The sequence below is a fragment of the Glycine max genome, chromosome 13, assembly GCF_000004515.6.
Source record: "Glycine max cultivar Williams 82 chromosome 13, Glycine_max_v4.0, whole genome shotgun sequence".
Classification (NCBI taxonomy): domain Eukaryota; kingdom Viridiplantae; phylum Streptophyta; class Magnoliopsida; order Fabales; family Fabaceae; genus Glycine; species Glycine max.
In genome coordinates this window covers 41029266-41053576 of record NC_038249.2, presented here as the reverse complement: position 1 = coordinate 41053576, position 24311 = coordinate 41029266, and the positions used below count along the sequence as shown (strand labels likewise).

The 24311-nt window shown below is 30.7% G+C and overlaps 1 protein-coding gene across 1 annotated transcript; it reads left to right on the top strand.

Moving 5' to 3' along the window:
- The first annotated feature begins 15522 nt into the window (after positions 1–15522).
- LOC100806513 (arp2/3 complex-activating protein rickA) lies at positions 15523–17286 on the top strand. Its single transcript, XM_041008494.1, has 3 exons — positions 15523–15739; positions 15924–16671; positions 16700–17286. Exons 1-2 carry the CDS (start codon positions 15686–15688, stop codon positions 16623–16625), a joined length of 756 nt encoding a protein of 251 aa, XP_040864428.1. The 5' UTR covers positions 15523–15685; the 3' UTR covers positions 16626–16671; positions 16700–17286.
- The last annotated feature ends 7025 nt before the right edge of the window (positions 17287–24311 follow it).

Sequence of the window (24311 nt, the reverse complement as noted above, 5' to 3'; positions counted from 1 at the left end):
AAGTTATTAGAAGAAGAAATCTCACTAAAAAATTATTCATCAACAAAGATATCAATAAAGTTGGTAGATACATCATATCGATAAAAATAAAAAGTATTTAATACAAACACAAACTAATATACCTTTAAAATACTTGTAAAGAAATAAAAAAAAATGATAGTCATTATACAATAAATATGTTATATTATGCAATTAATTTACAACTATCAAATGTTTAGTGTAAGTATAGTATCAAGAGAGATTTATAATACTTGCACATTATATTTAATTAGTTAAACTAAACTCTCTTGATACATATAACTTTTTGGAGCTGAAGAAAGATAATTTACTATTTCACAGCTAAGATATATCATTTTGAAGTTTTTCAAAATCCTGATTTGTAAAGTGGTTAAACTATTTGAGCTCAATCAAAGATTAGTTGAAAAGGGGGAAATCAACAACATTTTCATTTATTGATAGATTAAACGTCTTATGTCACTTCCAATTTTAAAAACACTTATAGAATGAGCATTTGAATTTTAGTTGGAAAAGTTCTAACTCTGATTTGGACAAGAGGTCATTTCTTGTAGTAGTTTTTATTCAAACCATGTATTCAAGGTTCTATATAAGCTGAAATTCAAACACACTATATCATGAATCAATTATCTTAAAATAATAATAAACTGGGTGAGAAAACATAAATGACTTTACATTACAAGAAAAGAGAAGCTTGAAGATAAAAAGTTAGTTCACACTCCAATGTCAAATGGAGTGAACGGATTGACTTGTGTCGTTAAAAATTGGTGACACAAATGGAATCAACTGACTAAAACAAGTAGCACCTTTTTTTTTTTCCAACCAAAGTGTTCGTCCTATATTTTAAGTTTATCATTTATTTACCATGTGGATTTCTAGATTACCTTTTATCAACTCATTTCATTACTTTAAAAAAAATCAGCATGCTAATAATAATTTTTTATGTATTAAATTAGAATATATACTTTTTATTGTGACTTATTTTTTAAAATATTTATTCTTAAAGAGTGACACATACCTTTTAACCTTTGTATTCCAAATTTAAATTCCTTTAAATTATTATACATGCTTTATTATTCTAAATATTTCTTATCTTAAACAGTTTCTCATTTTATTAAAATTTTGAAAGTTTACATAAAATTAAAAATTCCCGTGTAATATACAAAATTAAACTAATAGATCTTGCTTTATGGTGTGGCCTACATTAATTAGTTCAGGTGTGGAGCTTGATTAGGTTAGTATGGGCCATTTGGACTACGATTACTCCAGTTAGGGGTGATGTATGGGCCTTTTACTAAGTCAAAATGTTTTTTCTTCCAAATCTGTATCCCCGGCGGACTGAAAGAAAAAATAAAGGGTGTTGCTAGGTGCACCCAGCACTTAAGGTGAAATGACAAAAATACTCTTGATCCGTAAAAGGCTTACGGATTAACTTGATTCGTAAGTCTTTTACGGATCAACTTCATCCATATTTTTCCGTAAAAGTCTTACGGATCAACTTGATCCGTAAACCTTTTACGGAACAATACGGATCAACTTGATCTGTACGATTTATGGACCACCCTCACACACACCATCACAAATGCGAAAAAAGCGCAGAGGCAGTTTTAGTATTTTAAAAAATGCTGGGTGCACCAGCAATAATACTGGGTGCACCTAGCAACACCCAAAAATAAAATTCATTGAAGGTCCAAAACCCATCCTTACTCCTAATGAGTTAAGCCCATAAAATTTTGGTCTTAGTACTCAGGGTAAAAAATATGCCCATCAATTTTTGGTCTTAGTAGCCAGGGTAAAAATGTGTTTAAAACTAGAGGATCCCCTCCCAAAGAAAAATAATCTCTTTAAAATTTCGGAGTTGTTGGACACCTTTTTAAAAAAAAAAATGAAAAAGACAGGTTAAATTAAAGAAATAGACACAACTATTTTTTCTTTTTCAGCTTATAATGGTTTTAAAGCCATGTGAACTTTATCTTGACAAGTGATTACTGACCAAAAACAAATTGTGGAACCATGTGACACGAGACTCATAGTCAATAACACCATTCATGTTGTTACGATAACTAACATGCCTTGTAGAGAAACCGTGTGGGGCCTCCTCTTGGGTACTTTATTCCATTTTGATGCCTAGTGAGAGTGGTAAACCTTTCCTTTTGGTGTTTGCTTAGACAATGATGCGCATTCTAATTAGTACAATCTCACACATATTCATATTCTTATTCTTTTGCTTAGCCCTCAATCCCTATCTTTATGATGGACAACGCAATCTATAATAATCAGATTTCACCTGGATTTTCCATGCATCTTTCTTTTTCTTTTTTCTGATTTTTTTGTTCCATTTCCTAGAATTGAGTCTCGTGAGGTGAGCATGGGTAGTAGGATAGGATGGCATATCGTATCGTCCCTACAGATCCCAATGCACAAAAAAACATCCCCTTTTGGATATTGGGATTGTTGTTTGTTTAAAAATGAGAAGATGGGGGGCACGTCGCAATATAGTATATCTAAGGAACAATCACACTACCAAATACCAATCAAAATACCTCACATGCGAAACGATGGATCCGGTTCGAACAATGCGACAAATGTGCCGTCTTTTGTTTTTTCTCTTCCAGACCCAAAACTGCGTCCACCCACTTTTTTTTTTTTTTTTAATGTGAATTTTTAAACTTCTGATTTTGAAACATTTCACATACACTCAGTGAGATTAAATATACTGAGGGATCTATATCATTTGGTTAAGCATAACACGTGTATTGATTGTAAATCTTCGTCACTATCCATCTTTAATTGGAATGATTTCTTACGGATAAAAAAATGTTAAACATAAAAATAATCACATATTATTTTAGAAAATTAAAAATAAACATATAGTTAATTTCGTTATCAACTCAATTCAAATGTTGAGTCATTAGTTCTAAACTTTACGAAAAAAATTAATTACATAGTAAGAAGATAATTATACTAAGTTCTCTTTTAAGTTAGTGAGACTATTCTTAATTCAAAAATGATACTAATTTTATATATTATTTTTGCACCTTAACTTCTTCTTTTAAAATTACATGAACATTCCTTATTTTCATGTACCACTCATATAAATAGTATTATTAAATTAACAAAAACAAGAGACTTAAAAGAGATAAGTGTAATTTTTTAAACAAACAGGATCTAAGTACATGACGATAATCTTTAATTGCATGACACTACAAAATAATTATATTTTTAACATATAAAAAGATAAAATAATGTTATTTATTATTATACTATATGTATATATATCATATGATTACTTAACTTTGATTTGAAGAGAAATATTTTAAATGAGTAATTATTAACTTTTATTTTTACAAATATTGTGATCTCAACTATAAAAATATGGTGTATCTTCTAGTCCTAAATGGAGTTTTTTTTTTAATTTCTTCACAAAGAATAAAAAATTATTTCTGTTATATATTTCAATTTGTCTTTTAGTATAAAAACGTTTGTTGAACATTAAATTATCTGTATTAATGAGTCGAATTCTATTATTAAGCTGGCAATTCAAATTTAAAATTTATGATAATGTAATGAATTTTTCTGTCCAAAAAAAAGATAATGTAATGAATTTAATATTAACTTTAGTTAAATGGGTCACCAAGGTGTATGTTAACCACCGCTTGGGATTCCAAAGATCTATAAAACATGATATGATTGGCGATGGAATTGACGACCCACCTAAAGACTTTAATAAAAATAAATATAAAAAAGTTTGGCTCCTCTATGTGATCCTGTTTCTAATTAATTTGATTTTTTTCTGCTTATAAATTCTGAGTTAATTAATGGAGCCCACACGGTTTAAACAAAGTTGGCATCCATGATTCTCTAGGATTCCTTCCGACATGTGTTACCCGTTAAGACCCCACTCACGGTGGACTTGAGCACTTCCCATTTTATGGATTAATCTCTTCTAACTTAATCAAAGCTATATTCCATATTTGATATAACTTCAAGCTTATTCAAAATATCGTTTGTTTGTTCCATTTATTTTAAATTTACAATTATTCATTTTACAAATGCAATTTGTTCAGCTCATCACATGTCTACAATTGCTCATATTCAAACTTTACGGACCTACACTATTTAAGTTTAATATATAGTAGTATTTGTTATTGTTAATACGTATGCATGCCTGAAAGTAACGTGTGGTATTTTTAAGTTTATCTAATTAGAAGGTTTCGAAGTGGACACCAACTTCTTACTAGGATTTGATTTTTAGACTGTTTTTAAAATAAGGATATATTGTTCAAAATATTAATGTTCTACTTGTTAATATAAACATCAATTGCTAAAGTTTTGTTTTAATATATTCTAATTGTAATACGAAAATAATATACTACACTTACACGATGAACCCAAAGTTTTGTTTGCAGGCTTATAGCAAAGCTGTGATGGCCTCACTTCAATGTTATTAGAGTATCCATTTGCAATATTTTTCATTGAGATTTGAGACTTGACCAACGATGGCCTAAGCTTTAGGTAATTAATTAGGTGTATCATGTATTATGGTATAGTGTAGGCATGTATGACACTTAAAAGTGGACAAGTCAAAAAGTGTAGAATGTGCCTTTATCCAATCCAAGCACACTTTTTTTTATACCGGACTAGAGACTCTCTAAGTGCCCCAAAAGAAATTCGTTAATTCTTTTCTATAGTCACATTTTTCCCTTGCAGAACATTGCAGTTAACTTTTGGGATCACTTTGATGTGTAGCCCGCGAAATGATTCTTCGACTAGCAAACAGGGTTGTTAATAAGTATCATATTTTCCTTTCTTTTGTTATCAATACAGGTTATTAAAGCGATTCCCTTTGTATCCTTAACTTAAGCATGGACGAAAATCTGTTCTTAATCACAAGACGAAAAAAAAAAGGTTTGTGGTTTGAATAGCTAGGTAATATTATAAAGGTCAATATAGTTGATAATTTGTGATTAAATAATATAGGACCTTTACACTATTAGTAATAGTATATATTATTTATTAAAGTAACGAAAAATTACAATTTATTTAAAAAATTAATTCTTTTTAATTTAAAAAATAACAAACAAGTTCAAACACCAATTTTCTCCTCTTCAGCCCCAATGTCCTCATCTAGTTTCCTTGCAATCCCATGTTTACATGAAATTCCCTTTGTTCATAATGAAAATTATTCTTCTTGAACATCAAAATTGTACTTAGAACTCTCTTTTTGAAAAGACAGACCAGCACATAACAAACTTAATAACAGAATAATAGGTAGTGGAAATAAATTTTTTGAAACTTGCAAGAATCTCCGAGAAACACCAATAAAATATAGAGCGCAAAATAGAAATCAAGAGCACACAAGAGACACAATTTATTTAAAGTGAAAAACCCCTCAATACAAGGATAAAATTCACGGGTCGTCTAGATCAAAGAAATAACTCCATTATAATCAATAAAGACACAAGAAAGTCTCCAACAAGTGCACTGAAACATGCTATAAACAGTCAAATCAAAATAAAGTACCGATGCTTACAATAGAGACAAGAAGATGAAACTCTAAAATATAGAACAGAGAATGTGAACTATTTATCTTCCTCTCCAAATAAGTTTTCAGTAATCCAACCGAACAATTGGAAGTATCACATGTGTAGAACATGCTTTCCAAAAATCAGTTCGATCCAACGGTGAATGAATCCACAGTTACAATCTGAAAAACACTTTCTAGTAGGTGTACGAAAATCACAATGATTTTTTCTCACATTTCTCTCTCAATGTTTTGTAACAGGTTTTTTCCTCACAAATGAGTCTCTCTCTCATCCTAATCTGACCCTTCTCCATTTAAATAAGTGAAACAAAATGAGTCTTCTCATTTGAGTCTTTATTCCACATAGGAAGGGAGAAAAAAAAAACCCAACAAATCTCCCCTCACAACTAGGTGGAGGTGACCGCCAAATCGACGATCTCACAACAAGCTTCAAATTTCATTGCATCCAACCACTTTCTTTTTTCTTCACTTTCCATGGCCTCTCTAAAGCATTCAGGTTCTCCATCAACTATTAGGATCACATACTCATTAGTAGAATACCTCCTAGAAGGTTGCATCTTCCTATTGGACCTCTTGAGTTGAACTTGAGGTGGTTCAGTAGCATCACCAAGATTTTCATCTTGTGACATGTTATGCTCCTCTTAATCATCATCAACAGGAACATCTACCTTATCTCCAGGTTGCTGGACACCAACATCATTCTGAACATCAGTATTCAAATTCTGAATAAGCGATTGAACTGGTTTAAAATCAACCACACCATTGTCTTCCTTGGGTGTAGACTTCTCCACCTTATCAATGTCTTCAATGGTTTGGTCTTCCATGAATTTCATATCACCACTTCTAACAGGTTTCTTCTCAACAGGATCATAGAACCTGTAACCAAATTCATTCTCACCATAACCAAATCTGTAGTTGTAATCTAAAAAATGCTCTCTAATAGATGTGCAAAAAATCACTATAATTTCTTCTCTCAATGTTTTGTAACATATTTTTCCTCACAAATGAGTCTCTTTCTCATCTAATCTGACTCTTCTTCACTTAAATAAGTGAGATAAAATGAATCTTGACTTCACATAAGAAGAGAGTCTAAAAATCTCAACAACATACATGTAAATTTCATAAAAACAGACTTGTGATTCCTGAGATCAAAATCTCTCTAAATCTTTCATCTGCAGAAGAAAAAAATAACAACCCCTACAACATAAGAAATTATCTAATTTTATAATTTGAATTGATAAATATTAACTTCTTTCGAATCAGTATAACTTCATTAAAAGTGAACAAGTGACTTCTCTTGAACTGCAGGAGCATACACGTATATATAAAATCATTGGCAACATATTGTAGGATGGTGACAATTCATTCCAAGGGCACAGGCACATTTGATTATGATATTCCTCCGACGTTATTATGGATATATATCTTTTTCATTTAAGAGATCATTAATCTTATAAAATTAACTTCTAATGTGAGATGTGAGGATTATCTAAGAACTACATTATCAATCTACATCATCAATCTGTATGTTTGATTCCGCGTCGTATAGCTCTGGATTCATGTTTTTTACGTAAAAACTTAAAGATTCACCGAGTAACTTATGTCTGGAAGTGAAAAGTTGATGTAATTATGGCTGGACGTGACACAATACCAAACACACAATATATCTCTTTCCATTTGTGAGCTCAATAATAAGAATTCAATTTTATATTTATAGATGTAGATTATTATTATTATTATTTATAATTAAAAAATTTTAAAGGAGTTTTTTAGGCTAAATGAACACATTAATTCAAATACAAGCACTAACTTCTTTTAATATTTATTTATTTATACAGGTTATTATAAAAAACATTTATAAAAAAAATACAATACGCCTTACCACAGACTTAGATATATTGAATTTTTTTTAATATAGATTTATTGAATTGTTAACTAAAATATCAGAATTAATTAAAAATCACCTGTTAGTGTATTTAAAAGGAAAAAAGGTTGAGATGAGAAATCTTGATACTGAAAATGTGCATGATGTGTTATCTACGAGCAAGAAAGAAGTATAAAGGATACATGTAAGAAAAAATAAAGTATAAAAAAGATCCCAAAGTATCTAAAGCTCAACTATGTTTTTTTTTCCTATGAAAAGCAAAATAACTGAAATGGAAATGGAGTAAATGTCACTCCTAAGACATTGATGCCAAAACAATTAAGAAATCAATTGGCTCTCACGTGTTTGTGTCTTTGCAATGAATTTCTTATCCATGCTTGAACAACATCGACGTTACCATTTTTGGTCGGCAAAGTACTATCTCAAATTGCAACCTAAATGGGGGGACTTTGATTCGTATTTTTCTTTTTTGATTCCCTTAGTTGATAACATATCGGAATACTTTGTAGGCTTGCACAGGGTTCAAACTCATTGATTCTCAACCCTCGCATTAGAATTCTGCACTCAAAATAGCCAACCAGATCATAGCCTTTGATGCAATGTAGTAGTACTATATGGTCACTGAAGAGGGCACCATAAATTAACGATAACGTGGGGCCACGTTGAATTGGTCCCACTCCCACGAAGGTAGTATTATGGAACAAATTTTATAATTTATATAATTTAACGTATTAAAATATTCACAGCTTACTGTAGTGTGGGTAATTTATTTAATTTAGTAATTAAAGGTGATAAGGTAATGGTGCATGATGTCTTTCTCAAATATTTATTAACTAGATGAGGTCTCAAGATTGTATGGATTATGGCTTGCCTTTTCGTTAATATTTGATTGATTAATAATCATAATTGCTAGTATCATGCCATGTCTATCACTATTTTAAATTATGGCTTCATCACATGCCTAAGACATACAATTATATGTCGTTGACAACGGTAACTATAATAGTGCAACGCAACCTCTTGCAGTTGCTCTTGTATATCACCTCTTAGAGCAACCGGTATGCTAACTACTATAACTAACATTAAATTATTATAGTATATACTAAATGAAGGCTATGAAATAAGAAACACTGATTGTGGGTGGATACGAAATTATACTAGATACAAGTAGGAAAATGGCCTCATTTCACGCTTGCTAATTGTGTATGATAACATATGCCACACCCTAATCAATCAAGGGCATAAATTAATTATAAGATCACCAGTAGTGGACAGCACAAAGACCAAAAGCACCTCAAGGTATTTAATTAATCCTTTAAGTGGACAACATATCAAAGCTATCTCTTTGTACCATATTATAAAAAATGTATTCAATTATTCAACTTGAGAAAAATAAGAGGAGAAATCAACCTCACTATTCATACATGAATATGATAACAATTAACAAAAGGCTTAGAAACATAAGCAGGGTTTCAAGGTCCTTCCTGTCTGGCATCTTCCCCACCCAACAAGCTTATTGGCGAATTAAGTTGTCCTTGCACCAATGCTTAAATGTGCCGCTTCCTATACATTGATTGGCACCCTTGAGCATGCAGGTAATCTTCATAGATGTAACAATAGAGAAATTTTTTAGTGGTTCTAGATTATTGTGGTTTTTATTAATCTTTATATGATACATAATTAAATTATTAATTTTTTAAAATTTATTAAATACAAATGAGAATTTTTAGCATACACGTATTTATCTTTTAGTTAATTTATTAATATATTACTGCAACTAAAAAATAAGTGAGCACATATTAATAAATGTTTATAAGATTTGTTAATTTATACTTTCTTATTTTTTAATTAAAATAAATTAATAAATTATAACTAAAAATTATCTTAAAATCAAAATGTAACTTATTAACATACTTTAATTAAAATACAAGTGTATAACAATAAATCTAAATTTAAATCGTGTTATATAAATATTGGTTGAGATAGTAAACAAATGGTAGTTTAATATTTTACATAAACAATTCTCGGTAAAATTAACCAGGCATAGACAGAAATCAAAACCAAGATGGGACATAAAGATGCGGCGTCCCATTTTATTCCCTTTTGGGTTTGGGCTTTTTATTGTGATTTGGATTTACTCTTCTCTTTCTTCAAAGTAGAAAAATTATAAATATGCAGTTAAAAGGTGACCTATGTGATGCAACATCAATGGATTAACTAAATTACCCTCATCATTTGTTTAACAGTCATCAGTCATTGTCTTTAAGGTTGAAAAAGTACACGTGTCTTATACTACAGAATATTTTTATGTTATAAACTTATAATAAGATGTAGGATACCCTGCTAACATAAATCAAAACTTAATAATTAATTAATGTTTCTACAAATTCCAGGGTTAGGGTCTTGATTAAGTCAAATGGAAGGCCCTTCCTTTCCTTACGGCAGGACTTTATTGTTTCAAAGGGGTCCATCACCTTTCTTTGGACAAATATTGGTGGGAAAGTTTGGTTACCAGCTCCTTTTTCTGACCAATGAAACTAATAATATCCCTAGACCCAACTATTAATATTACCAAGCAGAGTGAAACAGACTAACATAAAAAGGGGTAATGTCTATTAATTAGGCTTCTATACTGAGGTAGTCTGCTATAAGCACATGTAGGATACTTAACAAGTCAAAGATGAGTACATTGAGATTTTTCTATAAACGCATATTTTCTTTCATCTAACTTGGTTTGTCAAAAATGACATGCTAAGAAAATCAAGCTGTTTTTTTCTTTTTTTAAATATCATTTTCGAAGGACTCTCATGATACATTCCAAAATGCAAGTCAAGAAAAGGGTTATTGATTACAAGCACGCTTAATGACCGGGATTATATATATGATTACCATTCAAGAAATGTAGCAGTAGCATACTAAGTAACCAACATCTAATATAGGAAACAAGTAGCATGGAAACGTCCAATTAAGAGAACTTCAGCCTAAGATAGCGCTATATATACTCTTTGATTTTTCTCATCCCCTCTTTAATTTTTTCTATAACAAAATCCAAAAATAAAAATTAAATGATGCGTAATTTTTCTTAAGTATTTATGAAGGAATTAACCAATAAGTTATTATATATTATACATATCTGAGGGGTGGTTGGTTAGCAAATACATTTCTCTAGCCAGGTTATAAGTCTCTCTATAAATAATCTCTAGTTTATCCTTTCTTAGGGCCAAATGAGAGCATTTCTTAAAGCATATCTAATGATGGGATTTACATATTGTTTAATTTTAAATTTTATTTTATTTTTCACTGAAACATATAACATTGGTATTGTCTATATAAATAATTATTATTTAACAATATTATATCATAAATAACATATTTTCAAGTATTATAAAATTCATAAAATTAATTTAAACACTTGATCACTTTAACAATTTTAGTATTTAAGTGAATTTTTGTTTAAAATTTTTAAATTTATATGAAAGTATAAGACCTACAAAATTATAATAAATAATTCATATAAACAACTATACATTAGATGCTCTTAAGCATCTCCTTGGCACACTTTTTTCACAATTGAAAAAAGGAGGAGGGTATATCTCATAAGTCATAACCTATATTAATTAATATATTTTTTATTGGTAGATACGTTAAGCAATGTTGAGTTTTGATAAAATAAAGAATCAATTTTGAATTAATCTAGTTTAAGAGAGTAAACTTCATTGAAAAGAAAAATCAAAGTCATTCCAAAGATGAAAGAAATATGTGGAAATGTAGAGACAACAGGCTACTAGGTTTTTCCTTTTATCAACGTCGAATTAGTTATTTTATTTAAACTAGAAAACAAAAATTCTCTTGAAGTTCTAGTATAAGTTAGAAGAATCCTACCTAATTGCAAACTTATATGGTTGTTTAATGTGACTATACAATTTAACTTTGAAATTATTGATAAACTTCAATTTAACTGCAGTGGCTAGTCATTTCAGGCAGCTGCTGCCGGTTAGTATGATTGGACATACACACAGCCCCTTAAATTTGTCAATATTTTTGGCAAGTATTCCTCACTCAACTGCTGAAATCGTCAAGCAAGACAAAGATGTACAGTTATATAATTAATATATTAAGATTTATAATTATTACAAAATTTAAATTGCGATCTTTCTATTTGATGAATTGTAATATTTTTAGTTTCATATTTAAAATAATTATAAAATATATTATTTTATTTTTTCTACTATTGTATCGTATAATAACTATATCTGAGTTCTATTATTTGCATTACTTATGTAATTTCGTGATATCTCAAGAGATTTAGAAGGAGTTTCCATTTTACTACTTTAGTGATATCTCAAGAGATTAGCTTTTTACATATTGACTAAAGGATGCTTTAAAAATATTAAATACTTCGTTGACTAACAAAAATAAGTAGAATATAAGTGATTCAAAACTCAAATAAATAATCCTATCACAACCCTTATTTTAATACACTTTTAGTTTTTATAAATACGACCTTATTTTATTTTAATTATTTAAAATTTTCTTTAATTTTGATTTAATTAAATTAAAAAATCAAGTTGCTAAATATTTTTATTTTAATTTCTTAATCCATTAATATGAGATTAAACATGTAAATATTTAGTTAAAATCACATTAATATTATGTTTGGTTGATGAGATGAGAAAGTGAAATAGAGAAAAAAATAATATTTTTTATATGAGAAGAAATAAAGTGCATCTCATATTTTATTCATTCTATTTTAATTTAAATATCTCTTTTTTAATTTTATTTTGTTTATTGTTATCTTGTCAATAAAACACAACATAATTAATGTTTCAGGAGATTCTAAATAATTCAACCTAAATTTAAATACGTAGTAAATAAAGTCATATTTTTGAAGAATTTAAGAGTATATATTTGACAAAAAAACTCTCACGTCAGTTCAACCAATTGGAACTGAGCAGTACAAACAAAATAACGAAAAGAAATACTCTACGACGCAGCCCACGTGTGAGGGAAAAAAAAAACCCCGAAAAAATACGTTTCCTTGCCCAATAATGGTTATATAAGCACTTAAGCATATCCCAAAACATAAAATTAATATCAAAGACAAAGTGCGTGGTGCACAACTCACGAGGACAAGACAAAGAATAAGAGTAAGAAACCTTTAGTAGGACTTGAAAGACCTATGACAAGAACTAAAATAAAGAAAGTCAAAGAAACTTTTCAACAAGTGTTAACCGTGCTATTTGAATTTAGGTCTACGTTAGAAGTGGAAAAATTTCAGATTATCAATTGTATCATCTTCCAAGAAGAGTAGAGGGTGCCACTTTTATTGAGTTGTTTTATTAGCATTTTGTTAGTTGAAATAAAGGCTCAAACTTGTGTTAAAGTGACTGTCAATTCTCTTTGGATTTACACCCCTTATAGACTTGTTTTAATTTAAAGAAATTAAGGTTCAATAAGATGAAAACTTTAGGATTGTGGCTGCCTCTTGGCTAACCAAAGAGTTGCACAATTTTCCATATGTTTTTATATATTAATTCTAGTTTTAATAAGGTTTAATGACATCATCAATTGTTGTTATTGGTGATCAGTTCATCTTCTCAGTTTGTGTAACTAACTTGATGTCAATTCCTATTTATAGGCTGCACATTTTCTAATAAAAAACAGATCTTGGATTGAGTTTTAATCACCTTCTAACGTGTGAGAGTAAATCTCCTTAGTTACTTGAATAATTCAAGAAATTGGTTTATTAAGGAACAACACTTCGTGTATGACACCAATTCTGAAGGAGTGATTCTTCCAACCACCTTCTTCATTTTCCTTATCCATTTTATTTTCTAAATTTCATAAAGTACAAAAAAAATAGAAAGAAAAACCTTTGAAGATCCATCCTTAACTCTTGTAGAAATGAGTTTACATCAACAACAAAATGGTTTGCATATGTTTGGATACAGAGTGAGATAGCTGAAACTGAAACCCTCGCTAGCCATTTTTCTATTTAATATATTTGTGGAAAATCTTATGTTGGCATTATATTTTAAATGAAACTTGAATTTTAAGACCACTCATCAGAAGCAAATCTTAATAATCTACTATTTGTTGGTTTTTAAATTTTATATTAATATGTGCTATAAATTTATTTTTAAGTTTAAAGTTTTTAAATAGAAATTACTTTAATTAAATTCAATTTTAGTCAAAATTTATTTTATAAAATGAAAATCTTCTAAAACACGAGGTTAAACTCCCCCAACCTGCAGACATACATTTAATCCTCTTCCTTTAAAAGCACCTACATTCGTTTAATGACCAATAAAAAATAAAATAACAAAATAAATAATAATGAAGAAAGTACTAGAGTAACATACGTACAAAGGGTTCAAATTTAAATAATTACTATGTTAAATTTAGTTACATACATATTTTCTCTGTCTTATGTGTTATGTATTGGTCACTTTTAACCGAATCATTAATATTAAGGAAGATAAATTAAGTCATTAAATATGTCTAACAATAAAACAAGTTTTCAATTATACCCTAACATAATTACACATTCAACTAATTTCACTAATAACTAATTAAATCTTTAGCTTAAATTATCATCTCACATTCTCTCTCTTCCATGTCATTATTAATATTTATCCATTATTTTACTATTCTCATCAATAAATATGGACCAATAACAACCTTTAATCTCAATATTTCGCTTCCCTAATAATGAAGTGTTGAGAATAATATAAATGATAGAATTGAAAAATCATTATTAATAAGTTAGTTGGTGACTTATAAATAATATCAAGTATTCCTCTTAGAATGTGATCAATATATAGAACCGGATGGAGTATATAATAAGAAAATTGTAAGTATATATTTTTTTTGTTAATCAAGTTTTAGTTAACTTTGTGTTGGAGTGAGGATCTGTGTCTAAATTTTTGCTCAATTTGTTGTTTAGGTTATAGTTTTTACTCTCTTTTGGAGTGAGTACCAAGTTTAGGTTTTTATTTGTTGGTTTCGTAGGTCTAAATTTGCCAACCTCCTATTAGAAGAAAAACCACACCTAAATGTTTATTTGTTATTCCTGTGAACTGAAATATAAACAAAAAAAATTATGTGAGATAAACTAAATTACCAACAAATTTTAATTAACTTACCCCTATTTAATGAGTGGTACATATTTAAAAGTGTTGAGAGAATTAAATACATAACCGGAAGTTTTTTTTTTCCTTTCTAAATATGACTTAACATAGATATGAACACGTTCAAACATTTAATGTTTGGCTAGCGTGGCTTCACTCCAAACTGGTGTTGAGTAATAAATTTCAGATACGATATAATAAATGTAGTTTTCATGAAGATATGAATAAATCCTACCAATAAACTCCGCCTGAATTGATTACAACTCTACAATAATTCGGGAGACTTCTACCCTTTCAATTTTTAAAAGGGAAGAAAAAAATAAAAAGGATTTGAGTATTCCATCATTAGTCTTCTTATGTTAAATTAAATGTCATGTCCACTCCAGCTCTTCATTCTTGTTATTATTATTGTAAATTCTCTATGGTTGGAAGAGGGGATAACTGTTTTCCACGGTCACTACGGTCACTTTCATGAATTTCTTCATATATTTTTATTGATCACTCGTCTCATTCAATAATCAATAGTATGAAATGCAAAAGTGGCTAGAAAAGCAAAGTAATAGACGTGAAGAGGACGTGCCTCAGATACAGACTTCTTGTTCCCGCTTTTATTGCTGATTTTTTTTCTTCCCGGCATCACTACAATACTACCGATATTCCTTTCCCTTTGTGCCACCAAAATTAAAATCAAAACATTTCTGTTTAATACATGTTTTATTTACAGTTAAAATTACATGTATTTTAATACATATCTAACCAATAATGATAACATAAAAATAAAAATATGAGTCTTAATCTTTCGACAGAATAACTTTTACTTCAAAAATCATTTTACGTTCAATTTCCAAACATGCAGTTGGTCTACTAGGATTTTGCCTCTTTTATGTGCATTTCTTCCCTCAATAGCCAACAGTGACTTGGACTAGTTCTTATAAAAAGACCTTCCACCTCCACCAAAACACTCCTAACACAATCTCTCTTTTTCTTTCTCTCTCTCTCTCTCTATTGCTGCCCACCCTTTTCTTCCCTCCATTTCCCTTTCCTCTTTCGAAAAAGCATATATTTATATAAAACTGTGATCTTGGGATAGTTGAAACTAAACTTGAGAAAATGGACAACCAACGTAGCCCTCTTCTAAGTTGGGCTTACTACTTCCAGGGAAAGGTTGGTACTTTGCTTACCCTTCAACCATTTCCATTGAACACACACATTGATAATTTCATAGTCCTTAGTTGTTGCAATATGTTTTAATTAGCCTTAAAAAAAGTGTAATGGAGCTTATAATGGTTGGAATCTGAGCACTAATTTTTCATTGTTGTTTGTTGTTTAATTGAATTGGTACATGCAGTCAATGGAGGAGCTGAGGCAGTCCCTGATATACACAACTCTGGAGCTAGAACAAACAAGGGTTGCAGTGCAAGAAGAGCTTAAAAAGAGGGATGAACAACTACTCAACCTAAAGGACCTCCTGAGCAAAACCATAAGAGAGAGAGATGAGGCACAAGAGAAATGCCAGAGACTTCTCTTGGAGAAGCTAGTTTTCCAACAGCAGCTACAACATGCAGCTCCTGTGTCTGGAATTTCAAGCATTGAGGATGAGCCGAGAAGAGGAATTGACTCCAACAATGGTCATTCATCATCAGATTGTGAAGAAAGCATCGTTTCCTCTCCAGTCATTGACCATTTACCTCAACCTCAACCACAATCAATGATTGAACTAACACCAGACAAACCATTACCAGAAAAGGGTAAGCTTTTGCAAGCAGTGATGAAAGCTGGTCCTCTCCTTCAGACCCTTCTCCTTGCAGGACCTCTTCCTCAATGGAGACACCCTCCTCCACCACTTGAGTCCTTTGAGATTCCACCTGTCACCATTCCCTCACCACCACCACCACCACTACAACTACTCCACCAAGACACTTTTTTTAACAAAACCAACGGTAGCAGCAGTACCACAACCAACTGTGGAAGACTCAGTAGAAAAAGGGTCTTCTGTGATGGCTCTGATTCTCCTACCGAGACCAAGTACCAAAGGCTTGTACTTCACTGACTTATTACCAAAAGTCAGGATCCACACACTTAGTAATTTCTAATTTATATATATATATATATATATATATATATATATATATATATCTTCAAAGTTCTTAGGATTAGAGGGTAAGTAAGTAAGAGTAACAAGCTAGTATGCAACTGATCTAGCTTCTGTACAGTGGTTGTTCACTTGTTCTAGGATACCAGAACACAAGTTATCCGGATTTAACTCATTCAGAGAGAAGATGAGAGGATGAAGAAGAAGAAGTGCTTGATTTTAGGCTTTCTGGCTTTATTTTGGTGAAGAATTTGTCAACTCTTCACATTTTGCTTCCTAGGGGCCTTGATTTCTCTTAAATTGTTATTGTGTTAAGTGTAACAATTAAAGATTACTGTAGTCCAACAGTTAAGCATGTAGTTTTAGTGTGTAGGTGTGGTTGTGGTTGTGAAGTGAGTTTGATTGATCTCTATAAAGATCGCATCAACAATTAAGAGAATGGGTGTGGAGTGGGTGGATTGGGAGATGATGAGTGTGACCAACGACCAAAGGGAAGGTCTTTGAGTTCTGCTTGTCTGGTTTGGTGGACCCAAATATTAGGAACACAAGATCTGTTACTGGTGTGGTGTATCATTATGTTAAAGCCTTTGTTAGAAATGTTATCATTATGCAGGTCTAATCTTGTGCTTTTCCATAAATTATTTCTATTTCCTTTTGTTTTAATTAAGTCCGTGTTTGGCAACTGCTCCCACTAAAAGTTTTTTAACTTACATGATTCTGTAACCTCAATGTGAGCTCACAAATATATTTCATCCTTAGAACTTAGAAGAGCAGAAAATGTTGACTAGTATCATGTTCAATGAAAGCATGGCAATTGGGGGCGAAAAAAGAGAGATTCTGCAGACAAACGTAACATGCTGCATTATTATGGTATAAAAAAGGGGTTGAATTATATTTTGCGAAAAAGAAAAGGTTAAATTATGTACTAATCTCTCAAAACGTTTCTTATTTTATGAAGCAGCAGGTTCCCCCTCACTTTCTTCCTATGCCACATCCTCTCCTAGTACATCGCTTTACTAAAAGAGAAATCATAGTATATTTTAATTTTGTACAACAATTTATATATGAAAAAGAAAGAATTTGAGGAAAAGAGAGAAAAATATATGATAAAAAAAATGAAGAAAAATAATATTGCAGAAATTTTTACAAGAATAGTCTCTATGCTCTTTCTAGAAGACTCTTATTGTTAATGAACTGTCTTGGCCACATTATTGGAAAAACCTCGTTACCGAACTGTGCGTTGGCTGTTTGTCTTAATCACTGTGGCGGCCTATGAAATGGATCCTCACAGTAGCTTTTGTTTGTTTAATAACAATTTCGAAAGGACTAAAATACAAAATGATTTTATTTTATAATTTAAATAAAATTAATTATATTTGATTCACTTGAAATATAACTTTTAAAATTGATAATTATTTCAAAATTAAATTATCAAAACATAAATTACTATTAAGCACGTAGATTAGTAGGCAGAAACTATTATAAATTAACTAGGAGTCTCTGGTTTGAGTCTTCAAAAAATGCAGCTCCCTTGTAAATTTGAAGGAAAAACTTTACTACCGTGTTGGACTTGAATCTGTCTGGTGCCTGATATAGTAATTAAATATTGGTGGATGTAGGATAAAAAAGGAAGGCAACTATAAATTTTTTGTCCCAACTTGGTTGTTTTGATTGTACAATACAAGAATGAAAACGTATCAGTTGGCACACAAAAGCTTGCAAAAATAGAACAAATAAGTATTTCTACAGTTTTTTTTTTAATAATAAATGGTTGTGATTACTTTTATCTATTTTTCTTTCTTTATATTTTATCCTTTATTCAACGGCTCATAATTGTTTTTCCCGTGTCAGTGTGAAACTATCTGTGCATCTAAACTAGCCAGTAGCCACCTTATACAAATGTGGAATGTCTTACTGTGCAGTGCAAAATGTGCAATGGTGATATATGGTCAAGGCAAGGGAAGAAAAAGTCACATGGATAGTCTTCAACAGAGGAAACAGATAGATGTAACGAATGTAAGGCTATGCTCATGAATAGTGGTTTGTTCTAAACGTTACACCATATTAGCTTTATTATTATAATGATTTTTTGTTCATATTCAAGAGCCTAAAAGTTCATATCATATGACATTTTGACCTCGGGTTTTTTTTTTTGTCTTTCTTTTCCCAGTGGAAAGAAAGAAACTAAAAATGTGTTACTTTCATAGTTTCATATAGCTAGCTAGCACTGCTTTGAAACATTACATCGATACATCATTTCCAGTGATGGATGCAAGAAGTCCTGAAAAACGCGCTTAAGCCACATTCTGGACAGTTGTGAAATAGGCCGCAAATGGCGCCACTCATGCATCACAAAACAACACAAGCATTCCAACTTTGGTCAATCAACAGGGCTAAGCTGCCAGACATATCCAACTAACTTGGACCTAAATTTGACATTACAAAGAAAAGTTCTGAGTTCACAAAGTCCAGGTCCATACAGAGGCCCAATTTCATGGTTTCTTTCCGGTGCAGACCCAGGTTAACAGTTTACCCTCGAGGAGAAACATAAATTCAGTGTGTTTTAACTTGTGAGAGTAATTCGTTGCAACTATATCCAAATAAAGGCTTTAAGCATGCTTTAACTTATAGCCAAAATTGCAAATTGGATCTCCTTATTTGTCTCATAATTTAATTTTGGTCTTCCTATCATTTAATTCACTAATTTAGTCCTTTAGTTTTTTATAATCCCGTTATTTGAGTTATCAACTCCAAAATTTGATGTCAACCTCAACGTCTAATAAAAGTATGACACATAACATTCAATTAAAGCACGACACGTGACTGTCAACGTCCAATAAAAGCGTAACACGTGATAGTTAGCATTCAATTTTGGGGTTAGAGATTGAAATAGCGAAATTACAAGAAATTAGGAGACTAAATTCATGAATTAAATTATAGGAGGATCAAATTTGCAATTCTGAAACAAATAGGGGGACCAAATTTATAATTTTACCTAACTTCTCAAGATATTGAAATCTATTTAAAGAATTGATCTCTATTAATTGATATTTTTCTATATGGTTGGATGTGCAATTGAACTTTTTATTATATCTTTAAAAGATAAAACTATTTGTTAACTATCTCACATCAAGTTCATTATTAGTATTATTATAATACTCTTTCTTCACCATCATGTGTTTTTTTAAGTATCATTAGATTTTTTAATTAACGATCATTTGAAGAATAAAAGATTATAAATAAAAAAGTATTGGAAAAATAAAAGATAAGGGATCAACTTATTTCTTATTCTAAGAGTAAAATATTACTTTTCATCCAAATCATTTATTACTCTTGAAGTAAATTGATCCATCTTAAAACGAAATTATTGTAATTAGTTTATAAAAAAGAAAGTAGAGTAATAGAAATGGGTGAAGTCTAGGTTGGATTATTCCACGGAACGCGGACGCTTGAAGAATTGCACCATCATATATACCAAATTGTCCAAAACATTAGGCAGAGTTCTACCTTTAAATCTAGTCCCTTTCTCTGGCTTCCAAAAGACCCATGGAGTACATAATATTCAATTTCTCTTCTTACTCAAGTCTATGGGGACATCACATTCACACATGTTATATTGAGTTGTAGACATCAATATCATGAATAACAAAGAAAAAAAATATGTAACAGCTGGAAAAGGACAGACATTAGTCTTTTAAATGAGAAATTTTATAAAATCTAATTCAATAAGAGTAGTAATAGATATATTGACACTTAGTCTTTTAAACGACAATAGTGTCTATCATTGCCACTCCCATTTACATATTTATTGTTATTATTTAAATGATAGAATATTTTAAATAAATTTTAAAAATCTAATTATATAAAATAAAAAATTAAAGAGGAAAATTTACATGATGCAATTAGGTATTAAAAATTAGAAAAAAGAAATATGCAACACTTGTAAATGGATAACCGGTCGACAGAATCTAAAGCTAACAAGAAAAATTAACGAGCAATAGGAGGAGCATATACTCTTTGATATACTACCTCTGTCTTATATATAAGAAATACAAGACAAATCATTAACACCAAAGAAAATGATGGTTACATTTAATTATTATAATTTTAAATTTTATTTTAAAAGTATTCTAAAGTTTAAATGTTATAAGTGATGATCTCATCTAGTATTAATATTTATAGTCTAATGAGTAAATGTTTAGAGTTAACAATGAATTAAGGGTATAAAAGAAATTTAACCATGATAAAAAGTTTGAAAATGAGTCATTGTTTCTTATTATTAGGACCAAAGAAAAAGTTAATTTGTTGCTTATAAGACCCGGAGGTAATATTTCTTATGTGATGATAGGTGAAAAATACTTCCAAAGGTGAATCGCAGGAAATTCATGGTGTCTGCTAACAACGTATGAGATTTGATTCGATTCTTTGCGGTTGTATTAAATTTGGTGCTTGTGGATAAGGTATTGAGTTTGAGGGTACTGAACTAGGGCATTAGCTTGATTCATTATCCTAGGCCTAAATCCTCTAAAGATGGGTCTAGAACAGTTGCAAAAAAAAAGTTGTATATAAATAATGAACAAATAGAATTTTCTTTGATGGCCAAAAGGTTGGTGTTTGTTGAGATGCAGTCAAACTTGTATTGCAATAAATCGGTTTACCCTTGTAGAAGGGAAGAGCCCTCCCTTTTGTTGTCACGAGACATCAGGTCCTATCTTTGTCTCTTACACACTGTTCCTTGTTAGGTTTAGTTACCCTCGACGTGGGCAACTGGTATGATGGCTACATGATTTTCAAGTTGCGAGTGTATATGTAAATTTAGGAGAAACATACCCCAGGATTTAATGTCTCACACCTAAGCAAAAGTAGCCACCTCAATGCATCAAGAGTTCACGTTTTCTAACTCTATAATATATAAATATAAATTCTTAGAATGTGAATTTGAGATTAACTCAATTTTACATAATTGATTTGTAAGATAAAGATTATCTTTCTCTTATATATCTTATTTTGGTTTCATCATTGGTTAATGTGGAATCTTTAACATTGCGTTAAGATCTGAACATGTTGAACGCAAAGTTTGTAGGATTTTAACCTTATCACTAGTTAATATGACATCTCTAACATAAATAGAAAATATAAATGATGGACTTGTCTATAGCCTATCTGAAAAGGAATAATTTCAAGACTCCTTAAAAGCTGGCTACTGAAAAGGAATAATTTCCTAATTTGATTTGTGGTCCTCAGTTAAGCAGAGAGTTTTGTTATAACTTTACTTCATTTCAAGACTGCTGCCTTCATGAGTTGGGCATAGAGACGCATCAAATTTAATTAATGCTATGCGATGCAAGCAGGGAAATGTGAAGCAGAGTTTGGCTCAGTGGAATTGAATAATGCCAGACCTTTAAGGGACCAGCTGTGGCAGTTATCTGTTCGTTGGTGGTTAGTAATATACTATTATCACTTAAAAAGTGAAAATTGAGTAAAGAACGAAGAGAATGCACAACCTCTAATCCTGTTTTATAGTCCTACTTTGCCCTTGTTGTGGCATAGAGACAAAACATTAACACCTTCATTCATCCTTACAATATAAGAGTTACCATTGATGGGAGAGTATATGCTGTATTTGATCACCATCAATGCTACAACCTACAATCAGAACCTTGTGATAAATTTCCATTTCTTGATGAAGAATGAGTTACTAATGCTTTTCGTTGTCACAATAAATATTCCATCCTACGATTTGAGGTATCTTCTGCAGGGACTAGGAGACAACAATTGTACCTGGCTTTTTAATGATTTTAACTATTGAAATATAATAAAGCCATGAGATCTCTCAGTATCCTTTATTCCTTTTACATGTCTAAAACCATTTGTTAAAATTTTTGTTGGGTTAAGATAATCCAAACTTAATAAGTAAAATAAATTTTGTAATAGAACTCCGAAAATTCACTAGGTTTACATATAACTACACTGGCTCAGCGTCATTCTCTTCATACTTCATAGTGCTTTAATATACTTCTCTTTTACTGTAAAATTCTTGAAGACCCCGAAAAGTAATGTAATTATAACTTCAGATCTGCACCACTTTGAATATCTGATTAATTAATTGGCTGATAAAGCATAACAAATTTTACTTTTGCACCTCGCTTCTTTGTAACGGGTGATTCAGAGTTGTTAAACAAAAAGGAACCTTCATGACGCCACGACACTGTCCCTAATCTTATGATGTCTAATTAGCCATTTTTAAATCAAGTACATTAACGAATTTGTTTCATGCACATACATAATTTACATATTTCGCACAATTGGTGCAATCTCTCTCACATTTTGCACATGCCCTTGTAAACTGGTTGTACTGACAAACATTGTCTTATCCAACAACCTGTAATATATGATTACATGTTTGTTGTTTACTCCTTCCCAACTCTAATTACAGTATATGGAAGATGAAAATTAGGGGATGCAGCTAAACAAATAATTGGTGTGAAAATCAGGTACATGTATATATATTTTAATTTTGAGTTAACTTAGGGTCATTCAACAAGTTATTTAATTAAGATTCAATTTGAGAGTCTTCACCTTTTAAGGTTGCTTCATGGCTAACGTTCATTGGAAAGTGATGTTCAAACCGTTATGAATTATGATGATCAAGTGAAACCATGCAGTTTAATTAATTTGCCGGTGTTTAATGGTAATAACTAACAAGTACCTGTGCAGCTATGCAGGGGAACAGGGTAGTTGTTGAGTGAAGTGAAACCAATTGCCACAACGAGAAACTATAAAGTGAAAGCTTGCAATACAAATAACAATGGCACACATTATATGCATAAAAATTCGTTAGCCTAAGTTTCGTTTCCAGCTTTCCATAGCAGCGTAGCCTCATAAATTAAAGAACAATAAATCATAGAGAGAAGATGAAAGAAAAATATTCCAACTATATTCCTTAAGTCAAAAAACGGAACCGAACATGTTTAAGTCATTAACAAGTGTCATTACCTTGTCATGACAAGTGTTACTTTTCTTTACACTTTCTCTTTTTCCCCATAATTGCCATTTTGCACTTTTTGTTGTACAATATTCTCAAATTTTTCATCTTGCGACCCTTCACCGTCAAAGGGAGCGCGAACTTCCACAGTTGCAGATTCATCTTTTTAGCTAACTAAACAATTAATGTGGATTGCTTATCCTGAAAGAAATGAAAGGAATTCGTTATATCAGATCTCTATCACGTGGGCCTTTGTTAAAGTTTATTTCTCTCCTACCCGATCGATTTATTTTATATTAAAAAATAAGTGAAATTTAAATCACAAATCACTTAATTAAAAAATATAAGCTGTTGTTGTTGATATCATTTTGGATAGTTACTGTTGTAATTTTTGAGTTTATGAGGCCCAATATTTAGAAGACTAGTAGTATGCAAGTATTATTTTAGATTTATATTTTACAAATATTTTACTCTTTTTTTTCATGTCTAATTCACATACATTTCATTTTTTTATGCAAAAATAAGGTAATGCAATTTGTAAAACTTCCACAGAAGTTGGTATTAGTTAATGTTATAAACCTAATTTAAATTGATTGATTTGAGCGACGATTCATTGAATTGGAGTTGGTCTATGACCTGATAATTAACTCTGGTGACCT